Source organism: Chelmon rostratus, chromosome 23 (assembly GCF_017976325.1).
Source record: "Chelmon rostratus isolate fCheRos1 chromosome 23, fCheRos1.pri, whole genome shotgun sequence".
NCBI lineage: Eukaryota > Metazoa > Chordata > Actinopteri > Chaetodontiformes > Chaetodontidae > Chelmon > Chelmon rostratus.
In genome coordinates this window covers 13,914,246-13,927,271 of record NC_055680.1, presented here as the reverse complement: position 1 = coordinate 13,927,271, position 13,026 = coordinate 13,914,246, and the positions used below count along the sequence as shown (strand labels likewise).

The 13,026-nt window shown below is 44.3% G+C and overlaps 1 protein-coding gene across 2 annotated transcripts; it reads left to right on the top strand.

Moving 5' to 3' along the window:
* Window positions 1-1,257: 1,257 nt before the first annotated feature.
* On the top strand, window positions 1,258-12,581 carry LOC121626647 (vang-like protein 2). Of its 2 annotated transcripts, none has more exons than XM_041965268.1 (8): window positions 1,258-1,517; window positions 5,255-5,496; window positions 6,177-6,300; window positions 6,380-6,987; window positions 8,665-8,801; window positions 9,165-9,300; window positions 9,440-9,686; window positions 10,228-12,581. In XM_041965268.1, exons 2-8 carry the CDS (start codon window positions 5,426-5,428, stop codon window positions 10,486-10,488), a joined length of 1,584 nt encoding a protein of 527 aa, XP_041821202.1. In that variant the 5' UTR covers window positions 1,258-1,517; window positions 5,255-5,425; the 3' UTR covers window positions 10,489-12,581. The 2 variants fall into 2 exon arrangements, with proteins under 2 accessions (XP_041821202.1, XP_041821203.1); XM_041965269.1 differs by lacking the exon at window positions 1,258-1,517 and adding an exon at window positions 5,100-5,126.
* The last annotated feature ends 445 nt before the right edge of the window (window positions 12,582-13,026 follow it).

Below are 13,026 nucleotides of genomic sequence, written 5' to 3'. Positions count from 1 at the left end.
GTATTTGATTTTATTTTTGTAGATACGATTAAAAAAAAGGATGTATAAATTATTTTCTTCTCCCTTGTTTTTAAAATTGATGAGATTGTTTAGCTGCACAGAAGGAAAAAAAAGAGCTCATGTCTCAGATTCATGCGTTTTGTGAGATTAAAAAGAAACTGGATAAAGAAAATGAGTGTTTTTTCTTTGATTTTTATTGTCAGTAATGTTATTTATGAGTTTTTTTCATTAATTAAACATTTGGATATGTCATATTGCCAAAAATGTCATACCTGTAGCTTCAATATGTATAATCGTTTTTAACACAAAATAATTTTTTTCAGCTTCTACCACATTCCCAAAATACCAATTTGAGAGGGCTGAATATCTTGTGAGAACAGATGAGGAGGAGGGTCAGAGTGGAGAGGAAGAGTCTCTTACTCTTACTTATTTTATAGTTGATGTGTGGGCTTAAAAGTGGGGGAAAAAACATCCTCTGCAAGACTGACTGTTGGTTATCTCTGTTAGTCTGATGAAAGGGAAGATCAGGGTTTAATTTAGTTTTATGCTCTGTGAAGCCTAAATGCGTCAAGTACGGTTGCCACAGCAAGAGTGTAACCGGAAATGTAGCGTTGGCTGAAAAATAAAAGCACAGTTTCTAAAGGGCGTTAGTAATCAAGTATTTTTGCATTAGTAGATAGTTCACCCTTTTCCCTACTTTCCACAAGCAAATATATTGACTGTGTCGAGTGCAGATGTCAGATTTTCTGCATGTAAGCAAATACAGATTTTTCTGAATTTGGCCATAAGCAACAAAAAATATTGTTTTATGTGGTAGAATTGCACATGTAGTAATTCGATTCTACTTTTTTGTACAATATATTCCATTTCTTCACAAACCTGTCTTCATCTGGTGATCAAATTACGAGACTTATTTCTATTTTGTACACATGACTATATGCTCCATAAGTTAATAATTAAATTAGCCACTTACTTAAATATTAAGGCAGCAACACAAATTTTAGGCAACACATTTGCCATTTTAAGGGGTAATTTATTTATAGTTATGCGCAGTTAGAGCAGATTAAGGCATTTTTTTTTTTTTTTAGCACGTTTGTGCCATTGTAAACTATCGGTTTTATTTTGAAAGTCACCGCCGGATACTGTGACTGTACTCTGTAGCTTGACGGCGCGTGTCGCTCCGCCGCTGCTGGACATCCGCACGGAGCCGCTCAGCTCAGCGGGCCTCCGCCGCACAGCAGATGCGGAGCCGGGATGAGGTGCGTGTCGCTGCCTTTTGTGCGGCTTTGGTGCTTCGACTCGAGCTGCAGTTTCCAGCCGAAAGAAAAGCAAAGAAAATCGGCTGAAGTTCACGAAGAGAAATCGACTCAGCCTCCGGTTGTGAGTGAGCGCGGAAGCCGCGGATAGATGAGCGTTTGGAGGCACTTTTGTTGGAAACGCGCTCGGATCGGAGCTGCTGCTGCTGCGGGTCGGCTCTTTGTGCTGCGGGCTGCAGCTTCTCGCCTCCGGTCAGAAAGGTAAGAGATTCCTGCAGGACTTATGATCAAATGTGCTGTTATTACTTGTGCATTTACATGAGAACACCGGCTGCTTGTGAGCTTTAATGCTAAAATTACAAAAGTAATATTCTCTGCCACTTTTCCCCTTCAAAGAAATCAATTTTTATCGCTTTATTCGATCACCTTCGCTCGTCTGGCAGGGCGGATGAGTTGGCAGATCGATCGTATCGATTCTCTGCTTCACTGTAAGTTCACTTCCAGTGTGAACGCGCACAGTAATCGGGTTTTTCACAGTGACTCGCAGTCTTGTTTGAGTTTTTCATGCACGCACTTTCTCCGTGTTGCACTTTTGCGCACTGTGTGCCGGACGGGACACCGCACAGCTCAGCCTGGTACATTTCCATCGATGTGGCCGTACGCATGGGAGTTGTGTGTGTGTGTGCGCGCAGTCTGGGTCCGTTGCTCGCAGCGGCATCACCTCATCCTGGGTGTGTTCCGCTTTGTCTCACGCGCTGAGCCGCCGCGCTCCCACCGCTGTGAACTCGAAGCGTCCTGAGCGCTCGGCACTCTGCGCGCTGGTTATCACGAATTCATGAGTGCGTTTTTGGCGACGCGAAGGCCTCGAAGCCTGGGCTCGGGGTGTTCGCAGGAGTCGGAGTTGAGGCTGCAGCCACGCCTCGCTGGCCCACCGCCACCCTGAGGCCTGGAGCCACCCCTCCCCGGGAGCCACATTGGCAAGACGGTTACCCCGCAGCTCCCACCTGAGGGTGCGCGGCCAGAAACCACAACTGAACGAGATGTTTCAGGCACGCCTGAGAGGTAAAGCGAGACATCTCACCTGTTGAAAAACTTTTTTTTAAAGGTGATAAAGCTTTACTGGAATCACCTCACAGCATCAGCAGAGATCAAGATGTTTGGCATCTTGTGACCAAATTATTTGTGAACACTTGACATTTTCTCCACGGTGTGGTAACAGTTTTATGTTCTCCACACTGCACGTGGAACCTCTCCCATCCCTGAACCCAGTGGTAATCAATCAGCGGTGGGTCGATTCCGGTGGGAGAGGCTCGTCAGTGGGATCGATGGGATCGACTGTCTCAGACAGGGTGGGACGGGGCGACAGAGCTCGTGTTGTTTATGCTACAATAATGTAGCTGTGAACGTGCCAGAAACTCTGTTGTTGGGCCATGTGACATGCTGTTTGGAGCAAATTTCATAGGAAATGTGACACAGCTGCACACAATTTGCCCGTTTCATGGCTGGCTGCACTCATTCTCTGTTTTTGATTTGTATTTTCCGGATTTAAGTTTGAATACTCACGGACATCCAAAGGAACCCACACACTGATGCATCATCTACCCCAGAGCAGCTCAGGTCTTCAGCCTCAGCCTCTGTGTTGAGGTTTGACCGACATGCGCTCAGATCCTGCAGGAGCTGCCGCAGTGGAGGCCGGTTTTCCTCCAGAGAACTGGGGCTCAGGGATCCGTGGGATTTCCATTTTTAACCAGACGTGATGGTGTGACGGTGGCCCAAAATATTCTCCTTTTTAAAATATGTAGAGCTGCTTCCCCCCAAACAGCGTCTATAAACAGTTTTTTAAATGTTTTATTGTCTCCTTGGCCTCTCTGGGAAGGCAACATTGTTGTTCAGCCATTCTCGTGTAGCTTTGGCTTCATGCTTGGCCTCGTTTTCTTGCTGGAGGACAAATCTTCTCCTGAGTGGCAGCTTTTTTTTGCAGACTTTACTTCAGGATTTCGCTGCATTCGTTCCTCCTCTGGCCTCACAAGCCTTCCGGGGCAGAGGGTATGTTTGGGATGATGTGCAGCGTTTGTCTGACGAGCATGTCCTTCTAACGCCACCGCCTTGGACCTCGACCCCAGGACTGAGGAACTTGCTGTGAAGCACTGAAAATGCATTTTCATTAACTTTTATGAGTACAGCCTTGTGTGCCTGCTCGTGTATCTGCAGATGTCCCGGCAGAGAATTCCATGTGTGAATCACAGGGAAGCCATTACTGAGTCTTAATGCAGAAGAGGGATGCAGGACGCCGGGGCACAAATTGAGAGCGTGAGGAGATGTGTTATTAGATTAAGACTCTGCCTGATTTACATCCAATTTCGGAAAGTACCCACCTGAAATAAAAGCCTGTGTTTTTAAGTTTTTAACCTCATTAACGTGCCTGTATGAGGTTTTTTTTTTGTGCAACAAGACACATCATGAGTGGAATAAGCAGTCAGAGCCGTAGCTGAGCTGCAGCGGACCAGCGACAAGATTCAGACAGTCAGGGTTTCATACGTCACATATCAGATCAACCAATCCCGTCATCCTGTGGGGTGGTGTTGCAGTGCAACATGGGGCATCGGAGGAGAAGCCAGTTGTAGCTGCTGTATGCATCACTATTTTGCGATGAGCTCTTGCAAAAAAGGACTGCACAGACATGTTCTGCTGTTGGTTGTAAAAGGAGAACTGGTGAGCTTTAGCGTTTTTAACGAAGGATCTGAAAATCCTTTTTCCAGAGCGCCGATTTGACATAAAACTACAACCGGACCCCGACGCTCCTCCACGTATCCCGAATCCTCGCATTTTATCTGTTGACCGTGTCCAAACAAACCCGCAGCGTGCTCGATAATGTTAGCCAACCTGAGCCTGCCGAGTTACATTCATGGTAAATGCTAATGGGGCGTTTTGGAGGTCTCAGAGCAGTCGATGAAGAAAGTTGCCTACAGTCATGGGGGTTTATGGCAGAAAGCTTTGCATGGAATCGCAGGCTGGTTTGAACATTGTGTAGGGTACAGTAGCTAAAAAGAAAACAGAAAGCAATCAGAGGTCTGGTGAGCACCATTTCAAGACGGGAAGGGATTTTTGTTCTCGTGGGAAAATCTACTAAATTGTAATTTAGATGAACAAAGATGAGTTTTCAGGAGATTCATCAATGCCAGGAGAGGACAGAAGCACATTAAAGGGGTTGAAGAATGAGAAAACATCATTAAACTGAAGTCCGAGCTGTAGCCTGGTGAGTGATTAGTGTCCGCTCTGTCTTCGAAGGTGTGTATTTGAAGGCGAAGGAGAGGAGAGGGGGGTGTAGAGTTGATGTTCTGGTTGCTGTGGCAGCCAACCCCCCCTCCTCCCTCTCTCACCCCCAGCCTCCCATTCATCCCCATTGTAGTAGTTAAGCTCCGTTGCCCCTGGAGACCGCAGGGGACAGCTGGGGAATGCGGCGTCTGCATGTGCGAGGATGCGTCACACACGGTCGCAAAACACTGCAGAGAAGTTGAGACGGGCCAGCGTTTGTTCGTGTGAACGAGACGGCCCGCATGCAGATTTTCAGCTCCGAGTCGATCACGTGTGAAACTGGAGCGTTCCAGCGCCGCTCCGGTGTTCCGCCTCCACCCCTGCGTGCCGTGCACACCGGAGACTTGCAGCCCAGAATAGAAGGTGGCGTAATTGCCCTTTATTGGCTGGGAACACAGTCGGGGCCAAATCACTCGAGTTCGCTCATAAAAACTCCCTCAAAGCGGAAGAATGGGCCCAGCTTCGTCCTGTGTGCCTCACAGCACACACACAGACTCTTTCACACACTGCAGAGCGCCAACATTTCGACAATGCCGCCTCTCTTCTTGCTGCTTGGTATGTTTCCCTCCGAGATGCTTTTATCCCTGTCTGATATGACAAATCATCTCTCGCCTTTCCTTCTCGGCCTTCGTTCCTCCAAACCCGCCATTCCTCTCTCTCACCCCCCCCATTTTCGTCCCCAGGCCTCCAAGATAGATTCCCTCAGGAGTAAAGTGGACTTGCTGCGCCTCCCTCTGGCCCTCTCCTCCAAGTCCATCAGCGACCGCAAGAGCCAGCTGGGCGTGGTCTGGGAGAAAGGCGGCGGCTCGGGGGCAGGAGGGGCCAGGAAACCCCGCCCACCGCCAGCCTCCGACATGGACAACGAGTCGACGTACTCGGGCTACTCGTACAAGTCGTCCCACTCCCGAAGCTCCCGCAAACACAGGTAGCAGACCGCAGATCGTACCGTGCTGCAACTAATGATTATCTTCATCACCTCCTGATTATTCTGTGGATTTAATTGTTTAGTCTTTAAAATTAGAAAAGTTTCCGTCATTTTATTTCATTCAGTTTTCTGTCATAGGTGACTGAGAAAAACAAATATTAGCAATAATAATAAGCAAATATTTTGATTTGTGCATTCGAATCTTGCTAAAAAAATTAACTTTTTTCATGAATCACCTAATTTGAAAAACACCTAAAAGTATATTTCCAGTTACTTGCACTTTATTTTTGCAGCATTGAATGTAATTAAGCACGAGAGGGAAAAAAGAAATATGACAAAAACAAACTATCAACATGAAATCAACAGAAAATTTCTAAGCAACTATTTCAAAGATAATTTCTTTTTTTATAGCAAAACTAAACTAACCAGTTTCTCAAATTTGAGTTTTTGCTATTTTTTTTTGTTGTATAGGATAATAAATTGGATTTCTTGGGTTTAAGACACACCAAGACTTGTAAGAAAAATTATAATGGGTGCATTTCACTATTTTCTGATAATTGGCAGATTAATCAATAATGAACTGTTAACTACAGCCTTAGAATAAACAAGACACATAGCGGCTTTAAAGAATAGCCTGTCGGGGCAGGAAGTTTGACGTAATTATTGTCCACTTTCTCCAGGGAGAGGAGGGACAGGCATCGCTCAAAGAGTCGGGACATCAGCCTCCGTGGAGACAAATCGGTGACCATTCAGGCTCCTGCTGAGTCGCTGCTGGACGCCGAGTCCACCAGAGGGGACGACAGGGTCAGGGTTCAGTTTTAATCGGCTTGCTGTGTAGGCCGTGCTGTACCGTGTGTCGCCAACACTCTCCTCCCTCTTTCAGGATGACAACTGGGGCGAGACCACCACGGTGGTCACCGGCACCTCTGTGGACAGCGTCTCCAACGAGGACCTGACGCGGATCTCCAAGGACCTGGAGGAGTCCTCGCCGCTGGAGTGCCGCCGTTACCTCGGCCCGGCGTTGGGCGCCGTCCTGGGCTTCTTTGCGCTGGTGACCCCTCTGGCCTTCTTGGCCCTCCCGCAGCTCCTGTGGCGGGACACGCTGGAGCCTTGTGGCACACCGTGTGAGGGCCTTTACATTTCTCTGGCCTTCAAGCTCCTGATCCTGCTCATCTCCACCTGGGCGCTGTTTCTCCGCCCGCCCAGAGCCACTCTGCCGCGCTTCTTCATTTTCCGCTGTCTGCTGCTGGCGTTGGTCTTCCTCTTTGTGGCGTCTTACTGGCTCTTCTACGGGGTGCGGGTGCTGGAGCCCAGGGAGACGGACTACAGGGGGATTGTGGGGTATGCGGCATCCCTGGTGGACGCGCTGCTCTTCATTCAGTACCTGGCCCTGGTGCTGCTGGAGGTCAGACACCTGCAGCCTGCTTTCTGCCTGAAGGTTGTGAGGACCACAGATGGAGCCAGTCACTTCTACAACGTGGGCTGTCTCAGGTTAGTGTGTGTGATATCAGCAGCATTTGTTATTTCTCTCTGTTTCACATTTTAATCCTGTTCTTTTTATTACTTGTGATAGTAAATTTAGAGTTTTTGGGTTTTGGACGGTTGGTTGGACAAAAGAAGCAATTTCAAGACTTCACTTTGGGCTCTGGGAAATTGCGATGAGCATTCTTTGCAATTGATTGACATTTTAAGCGATTAATTGATTAATCTTGAATGTAATGTGCAAATGAATCATTGAAAATAATAGTTGCAGCCCTAATCTGTTTCTTTGCAGGATAGCTGTTTTTTTATTGTAAGGTCTAAAACATTGTTGTTTTCTTCTACATTCTTTGGCTCACACATGGTCAGTTTTCCTATGGTTGCACTCAATGCTACTAGATATAAAGACCCTTTGAAGATGATCAAAGTGCCCAATAGATATCAAACAGTGACACTTGTTACTTTTCATTCTATTTCAAAAGCCTAAAACCGCCTGTAAACATTATTCCATGGCTGAACAGTTTACAGCATGTCTGCACACAAAGTGTTTCAAATGCTTTTTCTTAGTCATGTTTCAGGGGCGCCTGATGGTTTGATTTTAACCATTCCAGCTGTCTGCACAGGTCATGTGATAGCTGACATAGATACATAAACATGACCTGAAATTGATTTTTCCACTTAGAGTTTAATTTCTTCTGTTTTACACTCAAAGTCAAAGCAAAGTCAGCTTTATTGTCAATTCTGCAGTATGTACTAGACAAATAGAGAATCGAAATTGCGTTACTCTCAAATCTCTTTGACAAGACATATATTAAAAAGAAATAAATAAAAACTGTACAATCTAAGCAATGACACATTAAGAGAGTGTAGTCGTGCAAATGTAAATGGTAGTGCAAAAAGAAAGAAGTTAGCTTATCGTCTGATGGTGATTAAAGCGTCCTTGTGTTGTTTCCTGAGGGGAGGAGTTCACATCAGTGAGAGAGTTCTACAGTGACATTTTGCTGAATTCTGAGCGCTGCTAAAACATGGGTGACCTACACTTAATACCGCGCTTGAACGCACCCTTTGCAAACACAGGTAGAGCACTGAAGCTGCTGCTCGCTGTGTAGACACTGCATTCAGTGTCACAGAATTGTTAACCAAAAGTAGTCCGACGTTGCAGCCGCAACCTTTGCCTGCAATGTGCACTTGCAAACCCGTTTAAGCAACAAATAAGCTACAAATGATCCTGTAAAATGGGATCCTTTTTGATCTATCCATACGGAGCACTACAGCAAAAATGAATACACTGTAAACAGACATAATTCAGCAATCATGTGCCTGAAATTTTGCAGAATTTGTCCTTCTACACTTATGCAGGATTGCAACATTTGCACACGTTAAAACAACAAATACAGACAATTCTGAGCTATATGACGCTTTCATCAATACAAAATGACTCAGTTCAAGAAATGTCTTTTTCTTTTTACAAGCAGATCATTCCCTCATGCTTTTGTGCTCTCTGATTACCTTCCAGCTCTTCATCACCACTTTGTCAAAGCTGTCTCATTGTCTTGATGTTGGACTTAATGTTGCCACAGTACAGCTGACTTTTTTTTTCTCATGCATGCAGCAGTGGCTGTGGCTTTTTTGAAATATGCCTGTTTAAGACGAGAACTTTGTTTTTATCCCCTGTCTTGTGCAACTCAGTATACAGCGGGCGGCGATGTGGGTTCTGGACCAGTACTACACCGACTTCCCAGTCTATAACCCTGCCCTGCTCAACCTGCCTAAGTCCATCCTCTCCAAGAAGATGACTGCCTTCAAGGTCTACAACCTGGGGGAAGGTACAATAATCTTGTGTACAGTAATTTCATCTTTAATCTAAGTTAATGTTAAACACAAATGATACAATCTTACATAGCCTGCTGTAACAGTGATATATTACAGGTGAGGCTGTAACATGAAATATATGGCAAGAAGGTTGTTTACAATCAATCACTGTGACATCTATGTAAGATGTAGAACAGCAGTAACTTAGCCAAAGGCTTAACTGCCTGAAATAGAGAAATTACCCCCTGAAAAAAATGAGCAAATTAGGGTGTAGATTCCTCGAATAATGAAGTGAATAAAAATGGTTATACTTTGCAAACAGCCCCAAAATAATTAGATGTTTAAGTCATACTTAAGTTCAGTGTTTCCATCTACAGAGAACAGCACCAATAACTCTACGGGGCAGTCCAGAACCATGGTCTCAGCTGCTGCCCGGAGAAGAGACAACTCCCACAACGAGTACTACTATGAGGAGGCAGAGGTGGAGCGGAGGGTCCGCAAACGTAAAGCCAGGTGAGGGCATACCCTCATGAATGCACACACATCTAAAAACACAGACTGAATTTCCCATCATCGTCATTTGACCCGCTGTTTGTATATAGTTATTGCTTTAAATCTAGTGTGTCACTCCTTCTCCTGTTTCATCTCCCAGACTGGTGGTGGCAGTAGAAGAAGCCTTTACCCACATCAAGCGTCACCAGGACGAAGAGGGGACCGCGTCCTCCCCCAAGCACCCGCGGGAGGTGATGGACCCCAGGGAGGCGGCCCAGGCCATCTTCGCCCCCATGGCGCGGGCCATGCAGAAGTACCTCCGCGCCACCAGGCAGCAGTCCTACCACAGCATGGAGAGCATCATCAACCACCTGCAGTTCTGCATCACGCACAACATGACCCCCAAGGTGTGGACGGTATTTTTCTTTATTTCAATTTCTTTCATGTTTTAAATTGTCATCATTTTACAGCAATTCTGTGTTTAAATGATTATGTTTTATTTTTATTTTAAAAGTTTTTTTATTTGATCCTGTTGTCCCTTTTTCCTTTTGATATTTTAGCTTTTTTTAAGCCAGTTTGGTTTGTCATTTACTTTCACGAAAATGCGTTTGTCGTCTGCATATTGTGAAATGTTTGTTGCATTTACCCCATTTTTCCTTGAATTTCAGTTATCCAAAGTACATTTTAAGCTGTCATTTGGCCTTTGTTGACCCTGTAAACTGTGATGAACAGTGTCCTCTTAGAGCAGACGAATTTAGAAGTTTGAAACTGTGGAAAATATTAAATTTGGGTGAAAATCTGCAGCTCTAAAATTTATGCTCAAATTTTCAGTTCCTGCTCAAAAATAGTGACATACCTGTATGTAGTCCAGCTACACATTAAGCTTTTACTGCATTAGTGCAGCAACCTCTGAACTGATTTGTGAATATTTTTCTGTGTGTGTCACAGGCTTTCCTTGAGCGTTACCTTAGCCCGGGTCCCACCCTTCAGTACCTGGACACCCGCAGCAGGGGTCGCCAGTGGACGCTGGTGAGCGAGGAGCCAGTGACAGCAGCTCTACGTCACGGTCAGGTCTTCTCCCTGAGACGCCTCGACTTCTCTCTGGTGGTTACAGTAACACCCCTTCCCTTCTTGCGCCTGGGCGAGGAGTTCATTGACCCCAAAAGCCACAAGTTTGTCATGAAGCTGCAGTCAGAGACGTCTGTGTAGGAGGAAGGAGATGAATAATGGAAGAAAGAAAGAAGCAGGATGATGACTCAAAGATACTAATCGTCGTGCTTTCAGGGTATCTTTTCATACCTTTCAATATTTTTACTGATTTTTATTTGTTGGTAAGCATGACACCCAAATATGCAGACGTGGCTAAAATGTCATGACCTTCCACAACAAAGACAAGGCAGCAGAAAAACCCCGTCTCTGACCTAGTTCCTCTTTTGAGTTCTGGTGAACAAACATAAAAATAGAGACTTTTCCTCTAAGTGTTGACCGCTTTCCCACGAATCTAAGGAATCAGGGTTCCACCTAGCAGTTTAGCACCACAAATATAATGAAACACATTATTTTAACAGTCTATAAATAGGATTTTAGCCACATTTGTAATTCGTGCAGGATATGGACTGTTGGTGATAAGTCCCCTGAGTTTGCGGGAACACCAGACATCTGTGCTTTTTGATGCATCAGACATGAGAGGCTTTACTTTAGCTCACTCTTTGTCAGAGCTAATCATTCTGCTCTTTTACTTGAACTTGTTGCTTGCTGTTGAATTTGGCCTTTAGAGGCATAACCAGACATTGAAAGAATCCCTGGCCTTTCGGACAATGACTGGATTCACTGACTGACTCAAAGGGAGAAGTAACTGCATTTGAACTGCTTCCTCTATTTCTGATTCCACTAAATAATTAACTAAAACACACATACTTGCCACTGCAAGCATGAGGTAAGAAACACAGGATAGACTTGAAGCATTGAGTATTTCATAAACACAGTTTTGCATTATTTCCTGCTCAGGTTTTTGTTTTGTTTTGTATTTTTTTTGCTTTTTCATTTCTGGAGTTCCACCTTCAGTAATGTGTTTTTATGTCTTATACTCCTGCACTGAGATTAAGTGTAACTTTCCAAGCACAATGTAGAACCAGTTGATGCCCACTAACACTGGTAGCGGACAGTTTTACCTCAACGTACGAGGTTTGAATTGGATTTGAAGAGCTCCAGCACAACACAGTCAAGTGCTACTGATGTGCTTCTTCTTGGCAGCTTTGTGTTAACTACTTTCTTTGATGTTTTGTAAAGTGAGTGTGAATTTGTGTGTGTTTGAGCACGACTGGATCACTAACTGGAACTGCCCAGGAGGTCCAGAAGCCCCGAGCTCACCTCATGGACACACTTTGATTAAAAGATTCTGTTTGTTAGTTTGTTTGTTTTTTAAGGAGTTTTCGCTGCTGAGGTACAATGTACGTTAAGATGGGTCCTTCATACCTTGTGGCCCTGCCTTGTAGGGGTGTCCAAATCTAATTTTAAGGCCTTAAAAGAGAACTAACACTGATTTAGCTTTGCACTTCTATAGTATTGTTGGACTAGCAATCAATGCAGCAGAAGCAGAGATGTCATCTGTTTAAGTCCACACAATCTTCTGCAATTCAACTGCCGACAGTTCAGTCAGAGGTTAGGGTATGTTATGCTACTAGTGGTTAATGCCTCGAGCTGTTAGCTGTTCTAGCTGTTTTCGGGCTACAGAGGTGTGGTGAGCTCACTAGCTACCCCCGGGTTTTTTCAACTGAGGCGATTTATCAGACTTCGCACAACTCCCTCTGGAGCCACAAATAGCTCAATACAGCTTTTTTTTTTCCGCATTTGAAATAAGACTTGTACACTGACTTTCATGTGTAAATTCAAGGCAGTTACCCTTTAATTAGTTTATAATTATTGCTCCTAAATGTAGTTGTGTTTTATCGGAAGTACCTGACACATCCTAAGACCTACAGATATTTGGTTTGTTTTCCAGTAGCACATATGTATATTTGTGAAGACTGAGAGCCAATTACAAAAATAGTTGATGATTAACTTTCTTACAAATCTGCCGTATACGTGAGGGGTCAACAGGGGCCCCCCTCAGCAGGCTAATACTGCTATGAGTTGATGCGTGTAAACATTTGTGTGTCTTTGTCACTCAAAAATGTCCTTTTCACACTACAGATGGATTGTCGTGCCACTGACGTTTACATTTTGATGTAAAGGTTGTGTTTGTCCTTTTTTTTTTTCAAAGAATCATTCAGTCGTACTCAATCAAAGCTCCTAACACTTGCCTCTGAAGAACGTTGTCTTTAAAAAGAAGGTTGTTATTTACTGTTGCACTGTGTTTTTTTAGGACTGAGTTGATATAAAAAAGTTTTAATAAATGATCTCATCTGAATTTTTTTTTTTTTTTTTTGGGGGGTCCCATGTGAGTCACAAGTTGTCTCGAGTTTCAAAGACAGGAAGTGAAACTTGTGTGGGAGTATGTGAGGCTGGCATGACGTGTAAAAAATTCCATGGTTTTCATATGTATTATACAACACCATCCATCAAAACAAAAGAAAAAATACCATGAAATAATTAGTAAGTGTATCTGTAGCGTCCTTACATATGGACATAAGTATTTCTACAGAACAGAAACAACTCTCTGTTCAGTCATGCTTGAATCTACACTCATCTATGGGAAATTTACCCCAAAAAGTACATTGGAATTTTTTCTTTTTTTTTTTGTGAGGC

Bases quoted from the DNA above. Each gene is read 5' to 3' on its own strand.
- LOC121626647 (XM_041965268.1), top strand. From the start codon at position 5,426: ATGGACAACGAGTCGACGTACTCGGGCTACTCGTACAAGTCGTCCCAC. The intron at 6,301-6,379 runs GTCAGGGTTCAG...TCCCTCTTTCAG, and splicing joins CCACCAGAGGGGACGACAGG to GATGACAACTGGGGCGAGAC. The intron at 6,988-8,664 runs GTTAGTGTGTGT...TGTGCAACTCAG, and splicing joins TACAACGTGGGCTGTCTCAG to TATACAGCGGGCGGCGATGT.